This window comes from Pelecanus crispus, chromosome 12 (assembly GCF_030463565.1).
Source record: "Pelecanus crispus isolate bPelCri1 chromosome 12, bPelCri1.pri, whole genome shotgun sequence".
NCBI classification, from domain to species: Eukaryota; Metazoa; Chordata; class Aves; order Pelecaniformes; family Pelecanidae; genus Pelecanus; species Pelecanus crispus.
Genome location: NC_134654.1, coordinates 1,419,227 through 1,443,902, shown reverse-complemented (window position 1 = coordinate 1,443,902; position 24,676 = coordinate 1,419,227). Strand labels below are relative to the sequence as shown.

The following is a 24,676-nucleotide window of genomic DNA, read 5'->3' as shown; positions in this document are numbered from 1 at the left end:
CCAGAAATGACTACACAACTGAGAACTACAAGACACTTGCACCACAATGCTTAAGGGAAAGAGACTGCACGGGCGTTTCACAAACGGCAATAGCTCCTCCCAGGTCCCACCATGCACAATGGAGGGACACAGCTACATCAGATGTGCAGATGAGTCTTGGGAAGAATGCGGATGTTGGATCTAGTGGTCTCTGTGGTCCTGCTCCTCCCATGGAAAGAGATGTGGATTATCCAGCAGGCCCTGCTGATCCCTGGGCAGCCATCTTGATAGGTATGTGATGAGAGACATAATGAATTGCTTGAGAAATGTATGTGGCCACCCTGCTTCTGAGGCACTGCACATACAGAGGTGGAAGAAGGGTTGCAGAACTAGAAATGAGGCCTCCCACAGAACAGTATGAGAACTGGCGGTAAAACCTCTCTCCACACAGAAGAGGCTGCATCAGGAAAAGTTTGGGGGTTTTTTCCTTTGGCCAGCAAAACTGCCATTGAGTCAGAGTTTTGCTGACGGAAGTACGGCACACAGGGGTGTGAGGAGTTTTTTCTCATTCTGCTAATCAACATAACTACATTGCCAAAACCCTGAGTGCAGGACAAGCCTTACACAGGGCGTGCACCGCAGAATCTGGACTCATGTCCTTTCTATAGGCCTGTCTCATCAAATGAATCCAAGAGCACAGGGTACAATGTGAACAGATGGTTAACCCGTCCAACTCCTTTCCCTTTATTTAAAACAACAAGAAGTAAGGGCTTGGGGGAATGAAACTAATAGCCATGTGGAGTAACAGCTCTGAAAAACATAATGATGGACCTTGAGACTTTTTTCACACAGATGAAAGAGGGGCTGTTGTGATGCAGTTCAGTAGCATCCTAATGACAGAGGTAGCAGCAAAAACAACTAAAACCTTCAGCCATGTTTCAGACTCAGGGCTGTAATCTCCTTATGCAATACACTTGACAAAGCTCTCTTGTGGAATATGAGCCTGCTTTTTCCACCATGGTATTTACCCCCTCCCTCGCCAGACTGTGAGCTACTGGGCTTTATTTATTTATTTATTTATTATTTTTACTCTTATAACATTTAACCAAATAAACTGGTTATTTTTCTGCAGATAAAACAAATGTGAGGAAGCTCTGCTTGCAGGGATGGGTATGCCTGTCTGAGGGGAAGAGCAGCAGCTCACCTGCTGCAGCGTTTTGAGAGGTAAAGATGCCTAATTATTTTTTATTATCCCTGTGTTGCTTTATTAACCAAATATTTATCTTTTTGCCTCACACACATTTAATGCCAATATACAAATTGCACAAGGGGATTATGCCAGCATGAGTCAATCTTGGGCGTGTTTATCCTCAGAGATACATAAGCCTCTGTTTCTAGAGGCGGGTGTTTCTTATCCTCGCTAGACCTATGAATATCTTTTGCCAACAAAATTTGTCACTTTTCACTGTCGGCATGTCTGCTGCTAGAACAAACCCCGCAGACTGGCAGGCCTCCAAGTGGGGTGGGGGCTAAGTCCTCTCTGAGTATCATTATTTAGTATTTACATTACAGCAGAGCTTAGAGGCTTCTAGCTGAGATTCAGGCGTTGCCATGCAAGCAGAGAGTAAAAGACACTTCCTGCCCCAAACAGTTTATAGTCAAGCAAAAGAGACTGGTGATAAATAGCAGAGAAAAGGCAGCATTATTGCAACACAGCTAATGCTAAAGCAAGACTGCAGAACCCATGAGATTCTTCTAAAAATAAATGTTAGGGTGTGGGGTTTTTTATAGACGATTTGGTTTTTTTTTTAATAGACTATTAAAATTTGTATATTCAAGCTTTCTTAAAGCTAGAAAGTTTTTGGTTGCTGTAACAGCTGCAATTCTTGCTTACTCACGTGACTCCAGGAGGTGAGGTCTTATGAACACATCACTCCAATGATCCTCCTTTCAGTCCCATTTCGAAGTTCCATTCTGTTGACCTGTCTACAGAAAACATTGAGTGTAGCTACACAGCTAGTTTCTTGTGTCCTCCATTTCTGGAGCAATAATTGTTTCTCTTAGATTGCCCAAGCACAATGGTTTTTCCCCACCCATGAAAATGATTTTTAAGAACAGCAGCAATGTTTAATTTTCACATCTTTTCCTCCATTATTCTCAGCATACAGTTCAGTTTCCTGTATCGATCCATGTCTCAGTGGTAGACACTACTGTCAAACCTGTGGATTTGCTGTTCCATCCCTTGCTTTTGACCTTGCCATTTGAACCAACAGAAGACTCCTATTAAATTCCTGGGTTCTCTGATGGCAGGTGATGCAAAAGAAGGAAAAAATAAACAAACAGAAAGGAGCGGGTGTTTCACCAAGGTGGCCTCTACTATAATTTGTGCACGAGGCTCACCAAACGGACAGCTGAGCAGGAAAATGTCTGTGGAAGAAGTGAACCTATGCTAAAAATTTTCTTAAAGGCGCAGGCCAAATCTTAAACTGGTATGAACTGGTTTGGCTCAGTTGCAGGCAATGGAGACATTTAAACTGGGGAAAATGGTGAGGCTTTGTCTCATGACCACCATCTCACCATCTTCATTTCTCTGTATATCCTAAAAAGAATATCCAGCAGCGTGTCTAAAAATAGGACTTAAGTTTCTAAACTTCAGAGCAGACAAGGATGCCAGAGCTACTGTGCTCTGTATTACTGTGCTGCGCTGCAATGAGAAAGGAATACTCTTACTGTCTGTGTAGGAGGAAGCCTTTGAGGGGAAAATCATCGATAATAAAGGCCTCTTTTATCTGAAACACCTAACATTTCAGCTCTTCAAATCCCAACACTGCATTTTCTTAGAACAGGTTTCTATTATGTGTTAAACACATCAAATAGAGTAATTCAGTCTCATCATCTAAATTCAGTGTTGTGATAGCTGAATGAAATTGGGGCAAGCTAGCTAAAAAGGTAATAGAAGCTTTTCATAAAAGCAGCATGTGAAATGCATCAGTGCTTTTCTTTCTTCAGGAAAAATAAAGAAAAAGGTTTTCGCTTTTCTCCAGTGAGCTTATTTTACCGAACTGAAGACCCTTGATACGGTCTCTAGGGCAAGACTTCCTAGAGGTGGTTAGCAAGGTTAGGACTTTATTGGGGTAGTTAGCAAAGGAAAATTCTTCTTCCAGAGAACTTGGTCTGTGTGGGCAAGAGATATGGGGGGCAGCAGGGAAGAGAATTCCCCCACGAGTCTCCTCTTATAGACAGAGCTGTGATTCCAGACAACTTACATTATCAAGATTACACACAAAGTTTGTGGTGCAACAGCAACCTGAATTTAGTTGCCAATCAACGTATTTTCCTTCCATTTCTTTCTGTGTCTGTTTGCAAGGCAAAGACTGTGAAAAAATCAGAACAGGATCAACATGGTAGAGTTTTAAGTTGTCTGTACAGGATGCAAGATGCTGAGAAATACTGCTCACTAGGCACAAATACTAATGGAGTTGGAATCATTTTTTTGTCCCCCCATTCTGAGCTACATTCTCCAATATACATTCTCCATACAGTCCTCATATGAAACACAGTGTGTTTAAGGAATGAAAGACCCTAACATAGATGTGTGTGATGGTTTAATAGAATCTGTGTCCCATCATAAGAACAGGAGATGGGGATGCTCTGTGACAGCTGGTTTTGTGGGTCTGGAAAAAGGGATACACTCCCTGTGAAATCCTGCTGGCCTCATCCATGAAATCACAAAAATTACACTCCCTCCCCACCCCCGTGTTCACAAATGCCTGCTCCTGGTACCTCAGCATCACATCTGTTCAGTGGTCACCCTGGATGACGCAGGCTGCAACTCTGTGGGACGCCCAAGGTTGCAGTCCTGTGCTAACACAGCTCTGGGTTCATCTCGGTGTACAACAATGGTTTCCCTGCGGTTCAGTGTGTGCAGCTCTGCCTCTTCTCTCGGCCTTGCTACCGCAGTCAAAGCAGCCAGCTCGAATGAGAGCAGCTCACTTGCATGCAACCTGCTTCCACAGAACAGCACTCGGAGTTTCCCCGTTTCTCCTGTGAATGCGACAGCCTCACGAACGCGCGAGCCAGCGAGCAATGCTGAGCAGGGACATGAATGCTCGGCGCGTATGGAGTGTTTAGTCAGCACATTTTTCCATGCAGGCCCAGAGGGCAGTCTTGTGTGCTGGGACTGGAATGCTGCCCACTTATGGCAGCCAGTTAATGAGGCCGGCACTCCCAACGCGGTACACAAACACTTGCAGAGAATGCCAAGTATCTTGTGATGCACAGCCCACAATTCTCCTAGTTTGCTTTCTTATGCAATACACTTGGTTTCTTGTCTATTAGCAAATGGATGTTCTCAGGTAGGTGTACAGAGAACGTCTACAAGAATAATATTCCTGTTAATAATATTTCCCAGTTCCACGGTCACCTGTATTAGAGTACTTCAGTCAGTCAGAGTTCTACAAACTAAAATTTCCAGTGCTAAACTTCCAGTGCTTCTAAGAGGACAGGGGGTAAATAAAGACTTTTTCACAAGGTCAGAAATATGGAGGTAATAAGCAAAATAAGTTACTTTCCCAAAACCACAGGACTCATCAGATGGCAAACTAATTAAACCCTAATCCAGCAAAGCCCTTAGTGCGTATGAAATTTACAGCATGTGAATGATGACAATGAAATCAAATACTTAACCTGACCCACATTCTTAAGAAAATTACTAAACAGCATACGCCACACCACTTGATGCAAATGCACACAAACTAATGGGGACACCAGTATCCATCTAACCATGAGAAAAACAGCTCAGTGTCAGCTGATTTGCCTTGCTCCACTGCCTTGTGTCCTATATTCATATTGTTCCCCCTTTTTTTTTGCATAAAACTCTCTTCTGTATTGCCAGATGTGGCTCAGACAACATTTTAGTTTTTAAAACCTGGTGTCCGAATTAAGTCCAAATTAAGGAGGTTATCTTCTGTCAGAAAGAAGCAACCAAATTGCCCTTCTGGATCCCTCACATCAGATGAACAGTCCTAATTCTTCTAATAATTGGGAGACGCGTGGTTCTTGCACTGACATCTCAGTTCTGTGCGAGTCCATCAGACAGTTAGGATATGCAACCAAATGCACCTGTAATGCAGTTCCCTGCATTTCATTTTTCTAGCGTTTCCACTGTGAAAGCTGAAACCAGAGTGGTTCCACGAGGCCATAATAAAGTTCCCTCCTACTCATGATATGAATGAACCCACACAACTATTGCACTCAAGCGTTTATATTCATTAAAAGATGTTTATAATAAAGCCCACTTCATGTACTAGACCTGCACTTATTCTTTACTAAGTAAATGTTTATTTCAAATAAAACACGTACCTGATCGATTTATAGAACATTTGGGAAAGGCTATTTTAGCAAAACTCTCTATGGCCTTAGTAAGTGACTTCTTTACAGCTAGCACTTGGTTTGTGCCAGCGCAATGGCACAGCCGTCACCAGCGCCAGTGAACTCCGTAACCGCTCATGCCACACCACAGCCCCCAGCCCCGACGGCTCCATCTGTGCCACGGCCACAGCAGACCACCCCGTCTGGAAATGCGCAAGGAGCTTCTGCGGCACGGCGCTGAAAACACGCAGCGCCATCTTGATGCTATTTTTAACCCCCGGACCTTCGGGTCCTCGTGGCATTTAGCGACAGACGCACAGATGGGCTCATCTCATCGTGCTGTACACAGCGCTCCTTCCAGCGCCAAGAGGTGCCAGGGGCTCGGCTCGACCCCTCGCCCACAGCGAGAGGCTGCAGCCGCCAGCCGGGCCCTCACACCTCCGGACGGGCTGGCCAGGCCCAGCGCTGCCCCTGACCATTTTCCCTTCAGCGGAGCCGGGGGCTCCCCTAAGGCGAGCTGCGAGTCCTGACGTACCTGCGGGAAGGCTGAGGTGGGCCGAGAGGGCGGCGAGAGGCTGAGGCGGGCGGAGGGGAAGCGCTGAGGCGGCAGTAGGGATGCTGAGGCGGGTGCTGAGGGGCTGAGGCGGGCAGTGAGGTGGACGCTGAGGGGCCAAGGCGGGCAGTGAGGGGCTGAGGAGGGCAGTGAGGTAGATGCTGAGGGGCTGAGGTGGACGCTGAGGGGCTGAGGCGGGTGCTGAGGGGCTAAGGTGGGTGCTGAGGGGCTGAGGCAGGTGCTGAGGGGCTGAGGCGGGTGGTGAGGTGGACGCTGAGGGGCTGAGGCGGGTGCTGAGGGGCTAAGGTGGGTGCTGAGGGGCTGAGGCGGGTGCTGAGGTGGACGCTGAGGGGCTGAGGCGGGTGCTGAGGGGCTGAGGCGGGGGCTGAGGGGCTGAGGCGGGGGCTGAGGTGGGTGCTGAGGGGCTGAGGCGGGGGCTGAGGGGCTGAGGCGGGGGCTGAGGGGCTGAGGCGGGTGCTGAGGGGCTGAGGTGGGGGCTGAGGGGCTGAGGCGGGGGCTGAGGCAGGGGCTGAGGGGCTGAGGCGGGGGCTGAGGGGCTGAGGCGGGTGGTGAGGGGCTGAAGCGGGCAGTGGGGGGCTGAGGCAGGCAGCGAGGGGCTGAGGCAGGCAGCGAGGGGCTGAGGGGCTGTGGTGGGTGGTGAGGGGCTGAAGAGAGCAGAAGGAGACAGTGAGGCACCGAGGTGGGCGGTGAGGGGCTGAGGCGGGTGGTGAGGGGCCAAGGAAGGCAGTGAGGGGCTGGGGAGGGCAGTGGGGCTGAGGAGGGCGGTAAGGTGGGTGCTGAGGGGCTGAGGCGGGTGGTGAGGGGCTGAGGGACTGTGGTGGGTGGTGAGGGGCTGAAGAGAGCAGAATGAGGCGGTGAGGAGCTGAGGAGGGCGGTGAGGGGCTGAGAGGTGCAGAGGGAGGGGCTGAGGAGAGCAGAAGGAGGCGGTGAGGGGCTGAGGCGGGCGCTGAGGCGCGCAGAGGGCGGCACTGAGGTGCGGAGGCAGACGCGCAGGCGGGCACTGAGGCTGAGGCGGGCGCTGAGGGCTGAGGCGGGCGCTGGAGGCGCGCAGAGGGCGGCGCCGAGGGGCGGAGGGAGGCGCCCAGGCGGGCGCTGAGGGCTGAAGCGCGGAGGCAGACGCAGACGCCGAGGCGGGCCCTGAGGGCTGAGGCGGGCGCTGGGGCGCGCAGAGGGCGGCGCCGAGGGGCGGAGGGAGGCGCCCAGGCGGGCGCTGAGGGGCCGAGGCCGGGGGGCGGAGCGGCCGCCGCGCCCTCTCGCGGAGGAGCCACCGCCTGCGCGGTCCGGCCGCGCCCGCGGTGCCCGGCCGCCGTGCGTGCTAATGCGCGGGGCTTGCCCGGCGGCGAGAGGCGGGGCGGAGCGAAGCGCCGGCTGCCCGCCCGCCCGCCCTGCCTGCTGCTCCCCCCGCCGCCGCCGCCTCTCATCCCCGGCCTCCCTGATGCCGAGGAATGGATAGAGCGGCTGCCCTGCGAGCCGCCGGCATGCTGGAGAGGAAGGAGCGGAGCGGCGGCGAGGCGGCGGCCGGCGGCGCGGGGCCCCGGGCGGGCGCGGCAGCGCGGGGCTTGCCGGCCGTGCGGAGCACGCTGCAGCAGTGCGGGCTGCTGCAGGACCTCATCGACATCTCGCTCTCCAACCTGCGGGGGCTCCGCACCAAGTGCGCCGCGTCCAACGACCTCACGCAGCAGGAGATCCGCACCCTGGAGGTACGGGGCTCGGCAGCCGCGGTGCGGGGCCGGAGGGGAGCCCCGCTACCGCCCCGCGGGGTGCCCGTTCCTCGGGGCTGGGGGCCGAGGCCTGCCCCTCGCAGGGGCCGCCGGGGCCCGCCCCCTCCCCCGGCGCCCTCTCCCCTCGCACCGGTGCCTGGGCCGTGCGGCACCCCCTCCCTGCCTCCCTCCCTTCTCCCCCGGGCAGAGCGGGGTGAACGGGGAAGGGAAGGGGGGGGGAGCCCCGCTGCAGCCCTGTCAGTCGGGGGTCGGTCCCCCCCCAGCCGGGCTGGCAGCCCCCCGCCGCCGGAGGGGCGTCCCGCGGAGCGTGGGTGCGAAGGCAGCGGCGAGGGCGCGGCCGGGGAGGGCAGGTGCGGGAGCCGCCGGGCAGGCCCGTGGGTGCCGCGTCCCGGGGCGGGCGTGGGGCGCCCGGGGCCGTCCGAGGGGCTGCGGTGGCCCTGCCCCGCCGGGGCTCCCGCTGCCGCCGCGGAGGGAGGTGCCGGGTCAGGTGGGGAGCGGGGGGGCCCGGGCTCCCTGCAGAAGCGGCTCGCCGCATCGCCCGCCCTGAGCGGCTGCGTGGGCTCACGTTTTCCCTGGGCTCTTTGGCGTTTGCTGCTGATGGCTCCTGCCCTCTGCTCCAGGCCCGTCTCTCTGCCCTGGCTCGGGTTCGCTGATCTAATCTGATCCTCCTTTTCACTGGTGTGGCTGACAAACAGCATCACGGTCCTGGCTGGAGAGATGTTCTGCTGTTCAGAAAGATTATATGAAACTCTTTGAGCGCAAAGCATGTGCTGTTGTGAAAGAAGGGCTGAATCTGCACGCGAGTCTGCATAAGCATCTCGAAAGGGAATGTAGATGTATTTTTGCTTAGTTTGTGTGACCTTTAGATACTTAAATAACATTTCCTTTTACCTTGTGTGCAGGTAGTGTTGCTCTAAGCAGAGTAAACATCCATCCCCCCCCCTTTCTTTGATAGAAGTTGCATGTAAAGGCTAACGGTCCTTTTCTCCAGCCTGGTGCTGTGGGGCTGGAGCATTGGGCCTGTAGGAGGAAAGATCATTAAAACAGTGCAACTGTAACACGCATTTATGCTGCATCCATCACATGAGAAAGCAAGGTTGGGGAAAAAAAGCTGTGAAACAATAGGTGGTAGGTAGCTTTTGGCACAATCTCTTGGAAACCTATCATTCTTCCTTCTCTCTTCCTCTGCCTTTTTTGTGTGTGTTTTGTTTGTTTTTGTGGGTTGTTTTGTTTTGGTTTTTTTTTCCAATTTGTAGCACTCTCTCCTCCTGCCACCTCCAAATAGTGTTCAGAAGGCTATTCTTTATAAAACAATGTTTGTGTAGGCTTTTGGCAACCCTGCAGACAGCCTTAATGCTCAAACAATGTCAGTCAGCATCACTTTGGAAAATGATCATCAGTATTTTGCTGGTGGACTGTTCTAAAAGGAAACCTTTATTCACAAAGGACAAAACCTGCTATCATCTTCAGGGTCTTCTTAGAGAAACAAAAGCTGTTTCTAGTGATAGCTGTCGAGTGTGTGCGTGCATTCCTCTTAAACATTTATCGGCTTAAAGAAATGGGTGCTGCATTCACTGATGATCATAAAATTTATGACCAGAAAAAATCTTAGCTGAAAAAATTCTCTTTGATGCACGGTCCAGTTTATGATTTCTCTGGGAATTCAACCAAGTACTGGATCTCTGCCAACATGTGAAGCTATGGACACGGATAAAGACTCCGTGCCCTTTGCTCTCTTCAGTTGCCTGTACCAAAATACATGTTGTCAAGCGTAGCCCCAGTCTTGTGCTTAACTCCCTGCGCCCGTCTGCAGTGGGTTTGACCACAGGTGCAGAGCAGCGAGCCAGACCGTAGGAGATGAGGGTCTGCGTTCGCTTCCCTAAGTTGTAATTTCCCATGGCGCGCCAGAGGGTGGTGGGCTGCGGCGTTGTCTCCAGTACCAGGTGGCCTGCCTGTGGCATGACGCGGTGTAATTACCGTGCCTTGGTTAATGTGTCAGAAGTGCTTGTGTGGTCATATGCATTTGCCTATCGGATCGCATCAGCAGAGACAGGTGCTCCGATAGTGCAGAGAGCCAGCGTTACTGCTGGTTTGACTGTGGTGCGCAGCTCTGTGCAGACTGTAGGCAGCTCCTCAAGAGTCAGTAGTTTAACCAGAAGGGAGGAGATCTCCAGTGCCTGCTGTGGTTCTCTGGGTGGCCTTGATGAGTCGCCGAACGGCTCTGTGGATCGTGATCAGTTGGCTACTAGTGGCGTGGTTGCTGGGCCTGCAAGCCTCGTCTGTACTTTGGATTTGAATCTACACGTGTCTTCTGTTCTTGTGCAGAAACTTTTTCATGGAAAAAGAGTTATGAAAACTTAGCTGCATCAGTATAACTGGTAAACTGTGTAGCCCAGCCACAAGGAAATGATAAAACATGAGATAGAAATAGTACTAGCAGGAAGTACTAGTTTGGGAAGGGAGGGGGGACTTGACTCTGGAAGTTGGAGAAGTAGCTCCTGAGACCAAATGCGAGGCTGCATGTGTGTGATTTGAAGACAGTCCAGAATACTAAGTCAAAAATCAGTTTATTGATGTCACTTTTTGTTTTTATTCAAAAGGACAAAAAGGTAGGGAAGCTTCTGTAATACAATTTGTATATAGCTCATACATCTCTGAAAGTTCTGTAATGTCTGGTTTCGGTGTCCAAACCGTGCACTTAACAGGTGAAGGGATATCTCCTTGAACGCAATCTTCTGTATCAGGGAACTGCAGGCATTCAGACCACCCACACATGGGGATGAATGCTGTCAGGTGGACGTGGCTGTCTAAACTCTGTACCAGCACAGGCCAGACAGTGTGCATGCTCATTGCCATTTCTAATCCCAAGGTTAGCACAGCCATGAAGTAAAGTTCTGAAAGTAGTTGTAATGTGAATGGGATCAATAACCTAAAACACCAGTGCAAATTCATCTAAATGCTTGTGTTATTTTATTTTTTTACACTAGGTGTACTGGCTTAGTCCTTTTGGCACCACTTCCCTCTGTGCCTGTTCACAGCTTAGATAGCTGTCACGTATACCACATGTTCCTAATGTGTTTCAAAGTCAAGAACGTCAGCCTAACTAAAGGTATTGGAGTGCATGCCTATGTCCCTCCCAATTTACTGAAATGCTTTAAGTCCTTCCTCATTCCTCTTGTGTATAAGGTCTTCTCAAAATAAAGCACGTGGTAGATAAGGATTTCAAACTGGGACCTTGACAGGTAAAGATAAGCACTCATGGTAGCTCAAATGAGTGCAAGGAGAACTTTCTGTAATACAGAAAGAAGCGGGGGGAGGAATAAAGGGCTATGGGAATTGCTCGCAAATAATGTGTTTGAGTGTAGATGTGTTACATGAGCTGACCCTGTTTCACATGTAGTAAGGCCGTTTCTTAGAAGGGCAGGGAGTTTCCCTGTAGTGGAAAGTAGATTGTGTTAGTTTGGTTATTAGCAGAGTAGGTTCTCTGATGCCAGAAGGTCTTGTATTTTTTTAAAAGTTTTATATGTTCTGCCGAATGAGTGCTTGAGTGTTTTTCTTTTTACCCGATGCTTTGATATATGGCTTGCTTTCAGTTCTGTCCTAGCAGGTTTACTCACTTCTTAAGTCAACTACAAAACTGAAATGGAAAATAATGGTAATTTTAAGCCATACGTAAGAGAGCAAAAAATGTCTTGCCATGCAGTGAGCATCCAATGTTGCTCCAACCATCCTTGGAAAGAAACAACTCTGTCAGTCTTTAACTCTGTCCCTATGCTAATCCCTTGCATGACTCCTAAATTTGTTTTGCAACGTTAGAAGCATATTATTTTTAGCTGTATTTCTTTGTAAAAGCAGTATCTTTCTGGATTCATTTCTCTGGCTAGGAAGCTGATAATGGTGTTTCTGGCACGGAAGCTGCCTCCAAACTGGTTATGGTGGGAGTGTCAGGGTGGGGCGTAGCTCACATTGCTAAGATCTGCCTGCTCTTTAAGAAAAACTGTCCTCATTGCTCTTTGGCTGGACTATGTCTGCAATAGAGATGCTCTTGGCTCTGCTTGCAAAGATCACTTTGACTTCTTCCATACGACTGTCTTCTGTTCAGCACCTCCAGAAAATACACCACCAGATCAGGAAGCCTGACTCCAGTTGTGCTGTGTCACCAATAAGTGAGTCTACTACTCCCCAAATCAGTCTTTCATATTGGCTGAATGATACCTGTGGATTAAATATGTTTGAACTTGTTTTGGCATTATCTTGATTCATTTGGCAATTTGGCTAGAAGAGGATTATCTCTTACCAAGCAATCTCTGAGCAGAAACAAATGCTTTGAAAATGGGGGGAGGCATGAGAGGAGAGGAAGAGGAATTGTAATCATCCAAACTTGCAGACTGGAAGTTGAGCATGTGGTATGCATAAGGAAAGGAAGACTGTGTGTTTGTAAATTGGAAGTGGTGGGAGTAGTGATTTTTTCAGGCCAGACTGCAACCTGTAGCCACATGTTTGAATCTTGTTCAGCTGAAAAGACTTCCTTTTCCAGCAGGTCTTATGTAAGAGAAGAAGAAAGTCTCTTACTTCATCTTACTTTTTGCATATATGCAACACATTTGTTTTTTCTTAAAGGTGTCGTCTTTTTTGTAGGACTCCTTTTTTCCTAAATTTGTGTGCTTGTTTGTATAAGATAGGCTTCAACAGAGATGCTGTTTGACTTGGAAGGAGGGAGAACCATACATTATTATCAAGTCTGTAGACATCATCTTTTCTTTGTGACAATGTGTCTCTGTATGTGATCAGAATTTGCACATCATAATGGAATTTAGCTCATCTCCTACCATTGATTTTGCATAAATGTTGACACAAAAAGTCAGCAGCAGTGTTTTAACTTACCTGGAGTTTCCAGGACAAGCTCTGATGAGTAGGTTATCATCAAGATGAAGATGCAACAAGGGCCTCCCTTCACTTTTCTGTCAAGGTCTGTACGTACTTCTCGCCTTCAGTAGGATTCTACGATGTGCTGATTGGGAAGCAAGCAAGGAAGTATCAGAGTAAGGCTTTGCGCTGCCTTTGTCTCTCTAAGACTGCTTGTGTGGTCACTGGATTATGTTAAAACAGAATTATTCTTGCTCATCTTCACGCAGAGTCAGCTTGGAGACCCTTTTCAGCAGCTAAATTCCAATAAAGAAGTTCAGCAGGGCCTGGCGTTGAGACTTCTGTATGTACGTGCCTACATACACTAAAAGGAACCCACAGTCTGTTGTGCCAGACAAGCCTCAGTCTCTGCATACGATTTCTGGTGTTTATTGCATGTTCAGAATTGATCTAATCAGTGAACTAATTGATCTAATCAGTGAAGCCAGACTTGAACCTCAGCTGTATCTAGCTGAACTCATGGATGTAACCAAGCTTGCACAGATACCACCTGAGCAGAACTTGGTCTGCTACTCAAGTTCAAATGCTAGCTACTAACTACATTTTACACAAGGAAAACCCCGGTTAGCGTTACAGCTGCATACTAGTGACAAATTTACAGCTATGAGTCAGCATGGTGGTACACAAATTTATCACCTGTTCTTGTTCATAAATAGGAACACTTAACAAAAGAAGTCATGTGGCACACCAAATTATTTGGGGAATAGTTACGCTTAAAATGATATTTCTAGCACAGACCATGTAATCTTTCAGATGCTTGAGGGATGAACCCTCACTTTTCCTTTAAGGCTAAAATTTCTTATCCTTATTTTCAGCCCACAGGGGATTTTTTTTTTTTTTTTTTTTTTTTAACCCAGAAGGAAAATTGTGATGCAAGCAAGTCTGGCTATCTGTCATTGTTTTGGGGGTTGGAGAATGTATTGGCTAGATTACTGCTGTGGTGAAAGGTACAGAATGATGTATAGATGACACCACCCAGAGATACTGACTCAGACATCTCTTGGAGACTTCCCTCCATGCTCATTTCTCGCTCCCGTGGAGTAATCCCACACAGTCGATGCTACCAGCAGCACAGTGTTGCCACTGCTAGCAAATCGGGGGAACAGAGGCTCTTTGAGTCTGGGAACACTCCTGTTCCAAAAGAAATGGGTAGTTCTTCCAAGACCTAACTTGTGAGCAGTTGTGCATAGGAGTGTCGTGGGCACTCCTGCTTCTTGGTGGGAGTCTGAACCTAGTCAAAGACTAGCTTGATGTGATTAAGAAACAGTTTGGCAATCTGGTTTGGCTTTGACTGCAGCTGTTCCTTACTGGCATAGCTCAGATGAGGGCAGGTTGTAGTCCATGCCCCCAGAATCTAGGACAGGATCAGTCCCAAGTTAAACTAGAGAAACTCTGCATTGCTGATAAGGTGGGAGGACAATTTAGAACCACCAAAGTATACAGGTGGTCAGATATGTCTTTTGCCTTAAGCTGGAGCTGCACAGAGCTCCTGTGCCACCTACAGATCCCAGAGGCATGTCCCAGCCCAGCTGTACTCCCACTGTACACACTCCAAGGAACATGAAGTAATGATCGGCGCAGCTGTAGTGTTCACTTGAACCTGTGCTAGTTGACAGTCGCCGGCTCTGTGGCTGAGCTCCCTGTCTACCTTGTAAACCTGCTTTTTGCACGAGCTGTTGGAACTGAACCCTGGAGCATTCCTGAGGTGGAAACTCAAACCCTAGCTTAGGCCCTAATCTCGCTGGGCATGTGTGTATCACAGCCCAGTCTGATCATAGATGTCTTTTGTTCGTCTCTCTCTAAGCGCAGCACATGTATCTTAAGTCTGAGCTATTGGGGCTGTAGGTAGATGGAAGATGTAAATCTCGCTGGACTTGCGCACCCGAGCTCAAGACTGTTCAACTAGCAACGTGACCTATACAGTGCTGCTTTAAATTGCTGTTGAAATCAATGTGGTTATGCAAGTACACAGGAGATGAGGAGCTGCCTAGTGCTTTTACTTCCAAAAAGTGTCTGTGTTTTTGGGGTTGGTTTTTTTTGGTGCGGGGGGAAAGGTACTAGAAGGAAACAGCTTGCAGCTGGCTGCAGAACTGTACAAGTTCAGCGTAGCAGAGGGATTGTGATGTTCGGCATAGTGGGCAAAGCACATGATAGCAGAAAGATATTAGTCTTAGTGTGGAAAAGACTAAAACAGAACTCAAAGCCAGAATATTTACTTGCTTTGGCTCTGTTTGAGCCTTTTCAGGTGTTATTTACGATATTGTTCAAAATAACTAAAATTACTTGTTTCCTTCAAAGTAAAGGCACAATGGCAGGTAAAAGCAGCCAGCTTTTCAGTAGAAGTCTCCCCACCTAAATATGGGCTGTGAATTTTTTTAGCTTGACTAGCAAGATTTTTGGTCAGTCAAAAGTGATTTGGGGAATGGGGTGAACAGCTGGTGCATGCAGAATGTGTGCTTAGGTGGCTGTGACTCAAGTACACTTTCCATGCTTTAATGAATGAGAGGAAAAAAAGAGACAGCATCCTGCTGTGGTGGGGGTTTTTTGTTAGCAGTGATTTTCCTAAAAGGAGAAAACAAGGAGTTTCATGCCTGTCTTCTAGTTATCCTTGAGGAGGTGGTTGGAGGGACAGTGTTGAGGGCTGGGGCTGAACCCCGTTGCAGGCCCATGGCATCCTTTGTCTAAGAATAAGATTGGTGACTCCTTGTCATTGCCTTGAATTTTTTTCTGTGAGTGTGTCATCTTCTGAACCCTCCCCTCACACAGAGATAAAGGCTGCCCTGGCCCTCACAGTGCAAAACAAGCCACTGACCAGGATGTCCTGGTCATTTCAGTAGGGTCCATTTTACATTTCAGTAGGGAGACTCTATGTCTGCTTTCTGGGTTCTGCAGGCAGAATTGGACCCACTGCCTCCATCTTGCTTTTGGTACTTTTAAATTTGGATTTAAAGTTAAAATACAGCTGTCTTTTCTCTCAAGAACGTATTCTAAAGTGAACAGAGGCCAGATCTCTGTCGTTCCTTTTCTGCCTAGAAAGAAAATCTAATTGGTACTGTGTGCGTCTTGGGGAAGCAGAGAAGAATCACAGGACACTTAGTCAGTAGAATAAGGAATGATGCTTTGATCAGGGGCTACAGAGTGCCTCTGATATGATGATTATTAGTTATCCCAAATGGAAGAGCTCTAATAGCAGAAGCTGTGAGATCCACTGCAGAGCAGTGATTAACGTGACACTGAGGAATCTTGCTGCAGATCCAGGCTCTGATCGGACGCTGCCGAAACAGGTCATTGACTACAGTTTTCAGAATGCAGCCAGGAGCCTCGGGTCTGGGTCCCTGAAGATCTTCAGAAGCCTTTTGCAGGTAAGTTTAACAGTGCAGGCAAGCACTTTACTGTGCAGCTCTACTCTCCTTATGTGCTTGTAAAACATGGGTTTGTCGATTTATCAAAGAACTTTCACTTCTGTTTGAAGCAATCTAAATTTAGAAAGGAAGTCTTGAGCTTCTCATTGCTGCTCTGTGTGTGGGCTATTGTTGAGGCTTGCAGATTCCAGTGTGAGGTTTTATTTTTAGTTATTAATGATGCTGAATAAACTGGAAAGAAGAAATAACGAGTATGTTTTACAGATAGAGAACTTCAACCAGGCAGCACTGCTAAAATATATTAGATAGGGGAGGTAAATGGATCTGGCAGTAAGTACAGTCACTGGAAGATGTGTGTCAGTGCCCCTTAGGCTGCCTTACGGTGCTCTAGGAGAACCTCTCCACACCCATTTCTCTACCCATCCTTAAAGCGTGGAGAATTTTCTAGCAACGGTTTTCATCTTCCAGAGCAGTGTTTTCTTCTTTTTACCTTTAGAGTAAGCTAGAGGACTAAATCCTGCTTTAGGGTACAGTTGCGTAGCTCCACTGAAATAAGCAGAAGCAGTAAGTTTTTGTTGCTTAAAGCTTCCTGACTTTTTTAGACATCTCCCTCTTAAAAACTGTTCTTCATCTGCCAAGCAAAACATTTCAGTTCACGGGCCTTTTGTCTTTCTGACCAAAACTGAAACTTTCCACAAAGTAAAACATTTCTTCTGAAGATTTTTAACTCTCTCACAGAGTTGAAGTTCCAAGTGCCTCAGACCAGTGCCAGCTAATAGTATCAGACTCTCTTAGTAAGGGTGCAGATCATATGCAGTGTTTTTCCCCCTCATTTTAGTGAATTCGGGAAGCTATGCCCTTGTCTATTCTCCCTTGTTTTAAGGAAACAACTGACTAAAATACACAGGTATTGTTAGATTGATCTGTTTGGGGAGATTTGCATAGGCCTTCAACCTGCTCCCTTTTCCTTTGAAACACAAGGGTGTCTGTAAGCACTCTGGAAGAGGAAGGCGGTCACAATGTTGAAGTAAGCCAAGGTGAGCACAAACACCAAAGACTTTTAGCATTTGCTCATACAACTAAGCTGGGAGAAACCCCAGAGTAGATATCAAAGGGCTTGTCAACCCCATTTGTATTAAGCCAGGATAGTAGTGTGTTAAAACTGGTTTGGTCTTGCTTTGTGGGTCAAGCGTAATATTTGTAGAACCACTGGCTGACTGCTACAGGCCTGATTTAAGCACTGTGGTATTGGTGGCATTTCATATGCGTATAATGAGGCAGAGTTTCTGTGGGACACCTCTCGGTGCATCCTAAATTCCTGGGCCATTTGCAGTCATGGCCAGTAACTTGAGCGGAGTCTGTGGAAACTAAGGCTTGGAGGGAGAAAGGAGAGCTGCTGTAAGCCCAGGTCTTTAGCTACTGTGCTGAAATGCTGGCTGGATTTGTGCTGAGACCGCATTTGGAGGAGATGATGCTTTTTATAATGATGTTGAATGCACCTCTGTAGCAGTAATTACCTGTTTGTATCTAACTAAATGGGCCTTATCAGTAATCATCTGCCAATCTGTAACTGGAGGCATAGCTAACTTAGCAAGAGCTAGCTGAATACTTCTACTAGGGTGACACTAATACTTAGTTTTTGATTCTTATGGAAACGAAATCTACAACACTATTCTGCTGCCAAGGCATGCTCCGGTTCCACTGATGTGTTCTTTCCTTATTTTTTTCCTACCGTGTTATTCAAATTGCCGCAGTTGCCAAGAATAACTAGTTTGTGGTCTGAGGCGAAGAGCTTTGAGGTTAATGGACACCTCGCAACGTAAGATTTCAGACTGAAGGTAGCAGCATCTATCCCCTCATTTGAGTGAGCAATGAGTACTTTGGCAGCAGCAGTGCAGTGGTGATGCAGCACTGCTCTTAGCTGAAGTCTGTGGTAGTGTTAGAGTGCTCCTTGCAGCTCCTCTCTGGAGTCCAGTCAAACTGCCTTAGCCGTGTGCCTTAATGAAGGGGCAGATCCTGCCTGTAGCATTTTACTAACAGATTTTTCAGTGTCTTTTTGAGCTGTTGTGCCAAGAAGGCTGAGTTGAGAGAGACTTAACATCTGGCTTGGAGGCACCCAGTTTTTCGTGGCAGCACAGGGAAGAGAATGCAGAGCTGACAACTACAAGATACTCCTTCTTAAAGCCGCGTACAGAAATTACTTTGATCATTGCTGTGCTAGGCAGCTTTGTGATGCAGTGGAGCAACTAGGAGCTGTTTGGGGTGGGGTGAGGAAGACTGAGGAGAGGAAGCATCAGCCAAGTGCTGGTGGCTCAGGTGTCTGTGACCATGCCTGGTCCTGCAGGAATTGAGCAGTAAGAGCTCTGAAACATGCTGACCACATACTGTTGCAGGTGCTCTGGCCCAGAGAGTTCAGGGTTAACACACTGCTGATATATGGGTCTTTGGGAAGAGAAGGGATGTAAAATGCCTGTTACCTGTCTAGCTCCAGAGGCCAGGTTTTTTAACCCCTCACCTCACTGACTTCAACATCTGATTAAGGCAGCTGAAGTTCTGCCCAGAACAGTGGCTCTTCCTTGCAGGGGTAAAGGCGGGCTGCTTTCCAGATAAGACTGGAAGCGTGGGCGATGCGGGAGCCTGAACTCTGTGGCAACAGAGACCTCCTAACTGCCTGAGGCGTGTTTTGGGGCATTGTTCTTATTGTTAGGGACTCCTGCTGTACATTGAGGAGGCTGCTGGGGAGCTCACGGAAGCACCCATGTGCATTTCTGGCCTCCTTTGTTGTGCTTACAGCCAGGACTAGCTAAATACTTCTCGTAGGGTTAACCTGCATCCTCTTTCCAGTTCTCCTAATGCAAAGTGCTTCTGGTTCTTCCCTTTCCCCGTCAGGGCTACACTATGTACCTTCAGCCTGGGGAATCCTGCTCGTGCCTGCAGTGGGTGCATCACAGCCCTTGACTGTCTCTACCCCGCAGTGCCTTTCTGTCTGCTCAGCTTTCTGCCTTATCACAAGGCTTTGTCCGCTGGCTTAAGCGTCGGACAGCCTCTCTCAGGCCCCACAGCGATAGCCTGACTCAGCAATTTTGCACAGTTCTGGCTTGATCTTTCCTGCAGCTGTAAAACCAAGGTGCTGGGGGGAAGGGGAAACACACGAGGAAATGCCTGGTCTGATCCCTGCCCCTCCCCTTCACTCCTCATGGATCCTCTGCATAAATAGGCTGGCTCAGCCCTTTCTGTCTTCCTGTATTCCTGACAAGAGGAGCCTGGTGTGAGGTCTCTTCCATACCAGGCATGGCCCCTTTGTACTGCAAAGAATAAAGTCTCCACATTCAAACTGTATTTTGCAGGGTGGGTTAGCAGCATGGCCTTTGTCAGGAAAGCTGACAAAGCCTCAGTGGTGTGGGAACAGTATCGGCAAGCACTGCAAGTCTCTGCATTGCTAGAATTCTTTAGGGTTCTTCTAAATGCTGAGCCTTCAGCCCCTTAATGCAAGTAGCTGTGGCTCTGAGATTTATCTGGCCTCAGACTTTGGGGCAGAGAACGTGGGGAAAATGGGAGAGCCACCTTGATGGGTGAGGGATTTTGAAATTTAGCAGTAAGAAAGGCTCATTTCTTTGGGAAAAATTATTTTGAGAGGTTTTTTTCCTCTAAGAAGTCCTGGTACTACCTCTTTTTGCAGTATTGGCATATTAAGTAGTCCAAAGCGCCTTCTGTTCACAGGAAAATGTAGTATGGTTTCCATGCTGCTGTGCAGATGGTTGCCGAGTTGTCTAAGGATAAGATTTTCTAAAGTGCATGACCTTCCTGTCCTTAAATAGTAGGCATTCTGGGAAAGGTACTTCATAAGTTAGCCTGCACAGCAACAGTGTGAGAACCACCAAGGAGGGTTGAGTTTTGCGGTGTTTATTTGTCAAGTGTGAGATAAGTCTAACAATTTCCCCCTTAATAAAAACCAGCATGCACCCAATCCCGATGTAACTGACTGCAAATAGGCTGCAGCTTCTGTGAGATGGGTGTGGATAACATGGCATAGCTTTGCTTTGATCTCATGTAGCTGCACCAGAATCACGTTTAATTTCTTTGAAAGCCTGTCTCTGAGCGTTGGATTCTCTTACCCCAACTGGGACAGACAAGTTCAGAGGCTAAGCTTAACCTTCATTTCTGCAACTAGTGGAAGAGTTACTGTTATCTATCGCCTTCTGAGGTTGCAAAGCAATGGGGAGACCTTTCACAGCTTAAAATCCCAGGCTGAGAGATGGGCAGAAAGAGGCAGGTTGATCCAGTGGCTAGTGTCCTCGCTCAGGAGGGATGGTTCAGTTCTCATGAGCTTTCCAAGTCACTTGGGCAATTGCTGGGGTACAGGAAGATTTTTTGTAAAATGAGAACAATGGCACTTAATACTCAGAGCACCCCTCCTTCACCCATCATACTGCTGGCACAACACACACTTTCAGTCAAGAGGGTTCAAATCCTTTTCATGTAAGGATTTCACATAGATTCATGTGAAATCAGACCCTTAGCTAAAGCAAGTAGGTCCTACCCCAAAGCAGGAAGCATTTCCTGTTTGGTCTCTGATAATCTGGGGATCACAGTGCCCCTGCCATTGCAGTTGCATGTGTAGCAGCCAACTCCCGAGTGAATGACTGGAAAAATCTCTTTCCTTAATGACTATTGTCTACTTGAAGGGCTGTCTTCCAAATCTGTCTAGAAATGCTGTGGTTGGGTACCTGCCAAATTTTGATTTTAATAGCTTTTAACATTGCTTTCATTTCCATTTTTGTTTATGCCTTTGCTGTTGGGGAATGGGGAAGGTAGTTAGCAATATATCCTCAAAAGAAACCTGTTTCCAGGTGCTGGCAAATTGGGCTATAAATATGCATTTGTGGCTGAGGGCTGGCATGAACTCTGTATGAGGAAGGGATGATTTATTTTGGGTATTGCATCCTCTAATGTGGGCTTATATAGGCAAGAGCTATTCTTCTGGGTATCTGCATTGCTAACTTTTTTTAATAGTATTGAGGATTATACTGGAGCAGTTTCCACTCAACTTTCTGCACTCAGCCCAATCCCTACGTTTACCATAACTTTGTTCTGCTAGTCAAAAAAATCAGCTCAGTTTTACTGTGTCCAGTGACAGGGACCCAACCTGGAGGTGTGTATCAATTTATCCCAGCCAGAAATAAGCATGACTTCTAGGCCAGGGTATTTGTCTCTCCTGAAACTCCACAGAATGTCTGCTGCTGCCTGGCTGTCCAAGGTTGACCTATTTGTAGAATAGAATTTAGGGCCCTCATTGTGACATACCGGTAGTGCAGTCGGCAATAGTCTGTAACATGCTATAGACTGTATTTGTTAAGGTTATAACATCGCTCCTCTTTAATCGCAGCTGAGAGACCTAAGCAGTGAAACTCATTCAGACATGAGGAGGGGCACATCTTTTAAGAGATGAGCCTTGATTCTGCCCTGGACTGCCCTTCAGCTGATGGAAAAGAAATGCCTTATTTGCTGGGTCTACCTTACTGGAAACATAGTAGTGTTAAAGCAGCACGCACGTGGTTCATGCCCTTCTTACGAATTGTACTTCATTCCACAGAGTACGGAAGTCTATATTTTCTTCAGTAAGTTCTTAGTTTCCAAGCAAAACCTTGAACCAGGTGATACACATTTGAACATTGGGGCTACTGTAGATTTATAATTAACTCCCTCATGTTAGGTGTATGTACATGTCTGTTCTTAGGTGTGAGGTCAGAAACAGAACTCTCTTCTTCCTCAAAGGCTGAAAGGCATGGAGAAAATCTGCTGTAAGCTTTGTTCCTTTATCTTAAAGCACATATGATTTGCAGCAAGATAGTTACTATGTGCCTGTAATGTATTTTCCAACTAGTCTTTAATCCATAAGACATATCTTTCACAGTACAGCAGATCCACATGTTTAAAACTAATGGCCTTGCAAAGTTTTATGGTATTGGCCACCAAGTGCTGTACTTGTTAATGGCTCGAATGCTACCAGTAGTCCTCTCTACAGCCTTTATAAAAAAGACTGCTAGTTCTATGACTCGCGCAGTTCCTAACTTTAACCACTGTCTGCTGCTTATCACTGAAAGGTGCAGTAAACGCTTTGTAACCTGGTTGCCTAAGAGATTAGGTACTTACTCTACAGGTACCCAAATGCCACTCATGAGGACAGCCAGTACTCTTGCTGTCACTTCAGATGCCCACAGGCAGAATGAAGGAATGACCTCCAGAACAGCCAGCATCAGACAGGTGGAGATCACCACAACTCAATATAGATAAAGGTACCTTTTTCTAAATTATTTTCTCGTTTTCTGATGAGCTTCTACTTGCCATCTGCCCTTTACACAGTTGTCATATCATTATCTGTTCTTTCAGAGACAATTTAATTAGATCTTTCAGTAGGTTTTAATCAAGTGTTATGGGGTTGCTGGTAAATTATTTACAGCCGTATCACTTGATGGAACACTTGGTCTGCTAAAAGTATCACGTAAGTGACATATCTGTAGCAAAGAGTACGGCGGCTTTAGCTTAGGACCCTGCTTGTGTTCCTTAGGGTTATCCAGTTGACATTAGACAAATGTTGGGTTATGTGAGCCCACTTTCCCTTACAGTAGTAGAAACTGAATGTGACTGTGCTGAAAGCAAAGGAGTTGAAGCAGTTTAAAACTAGGGTAAGAGCTGAATTTAGCTCTAGTCTCTGCTGGCTCAGTTCTTTTATAAGTGTCTTTCAAGGTTGAATACCTTAAACAGCATGGCCTTGACCCTCACTTGAAGCTCCAGCTACTTAAACAAAAGTGCTGTTGTAGTGTCTTCAGACTTGGTCTGATGTAAAGTGAGCGTTTTTTGAATGGGCAGTGTAGTAAAAAACAACACTCAAATAGCAAAGGATAATAAACTGAGAAACTGCCTTGTTTCACCTGTCCCTTAAGGTGGTCAAAATTTAACAGCTATAAGATATCCTTTCTTCTTTCATCTTGTTGGATGCTTGTTTCAGCAACATTACTTTTTTTCCAGTTCAGCTCACATTCTTTGTGAGAAAGCCCCAGCATGGGAGGATACCAGCCTGCCTCTACCCAAGTATACCTGTAAGTTTACAGCAATAACCATCTTCCATTCATTGTTTGCGTAGTCTCTGAAGTAAAATGCAGTTTGAAGATATATAATCAGTGTTACAGAACTGTCACCTATGGAAACCTTATTCCAGGTATTTATTATGCTGCTTTGGTGTTTACAATGACCATAAGCTTGGGCACGTTTTTAGCACTTAGTGTGCAGGCTGTAGATGCAACTCAAGTTCCATTCATTATTGGAAAATTGCTAAGTACCTTTGAAGATGAGTTTGTCTTTCTTGCTTCTGTCAAATTCCTTCCAGTGTAGGATCTAAAGGAATAGTTTTGCAGGTTCTTGGTGGTGTCTTGCTTCACTCGATGGATTCATAGTGCTGAGGAAGAGAAATACCGCTCAGTTGAAGCTTTGTGATCTGATCCACAACAGAGGACAGTAATATACCTTCATTTTGAAGCACAAATCTCAACTGAGTGTATGGAGAAAGGATATTTGATACATGATGGAAGGCCGTATCTGACATCAGGCCAATGACTTTACCCTGATTTTATTTCTCCCATATGCATGGTAAAGAAACAAACCCTGGGTTGACTTACCCTGTGCATCTGATCTATAGAAGTTAGTGCAGAAATTGTCCAGACTTTGTAGTCCCACAACCAAGTACAAAATTTGATGTAGTTATCTTGTACAATATTTGAAACTGGACTTAAAGGGGTATAGAAGGATTGTCAGAGTCCCGTTTACAGCTGTTCTGCCGTTGCTGGTCTCCAACCTATAAAAAACTTTAATCATTTATACAAAAAGTGTCCTGCGCTCAAAAGGCCAATGCTTCCAGATCAAAAGTTGCAAGTTACTACTTCTCCACACCACTGCACAAGGACAAAGAACTGTTACCAAGATTACAAGACCGTGTGACAAGGGCTTCTAACTTACTTTTCTGGCATCACACATGGGGCCAATACCACAGTAAATTGCCATAGTACCTTGACAATCATAGCATACCATCGGAGCTATTTCACCTTCCAAAGCCTGTGTCTTGCTCTTGACCCCCCTCTGTTCTTCCTTATTCCTCTCTTTGTATATCAGCTTTGCTGCTCCAGCTCTTTCAGACCCTTCATAGCATCCAGAACCAACTCTTATTGGTATTTCTTCCTTTTGAGCCATATATGTGGCAAGAAATTTCTTGCATGATGCTCTCATCTGTGCCCCCATAACATGCAACTTCTACCCATGAGCTAAATAATATTCACTGTTTGTATAAAGATTTCATTTATTCACACCTAGCTTTAAAACCTGCCACTAAAATGATAACAGGAATGCTTTAAAGTCCAATTACTCTTAAAGTCTTTCTCTTAATTTTTAAGAGCTTGAACCTTTTTCTGAGGCTGATAATGAACTATTAGTATAGTTAGGAATCAAGAATAGCATGTAGGAACATGACTCAACCATTACCCAAGCCGTGCATTCTTTCAGTGGATGCGTGCAGATGTTTGACTTTAGAAAATGATGTTCATGGAGGTCCTGGATACACACACACACCCCCCCTACACCCCACCCCCCCCCCCCCCAGAGACCAATAGACAATTTAGCAGGTCATTGTATCTCATTGGAGATCATCATTTGTCATGAGCCTTTTGTGAAGGAGCAGACTAATTTACAGTCTT

General features: G+C 47.0%; 1 protein-coding gene across 1 annotated transcript in view; it reads left to right on the top strand.

The window, feature by feature from the left end:
* The first annotated feature begins 7,368 nt into the window (after window positions 1-7,368).
* The window catches only part of KSR1 (kinase suppressor of ras 1), a 72,916-nt gene continuing 55,608 nt past the window's right edge, over window positions 7,369-24,676 (top strand). The window contains exon 1 of the mRNA XM_075719492.1: window positions 7,369-7,623. Within this exon, the coding sequence (XP_075575607.1) occupies window positions 7,369-7,623 (255 nt within the window). The remainder of the gene's footprint in view (window positions 7,624-24,676) is intronic.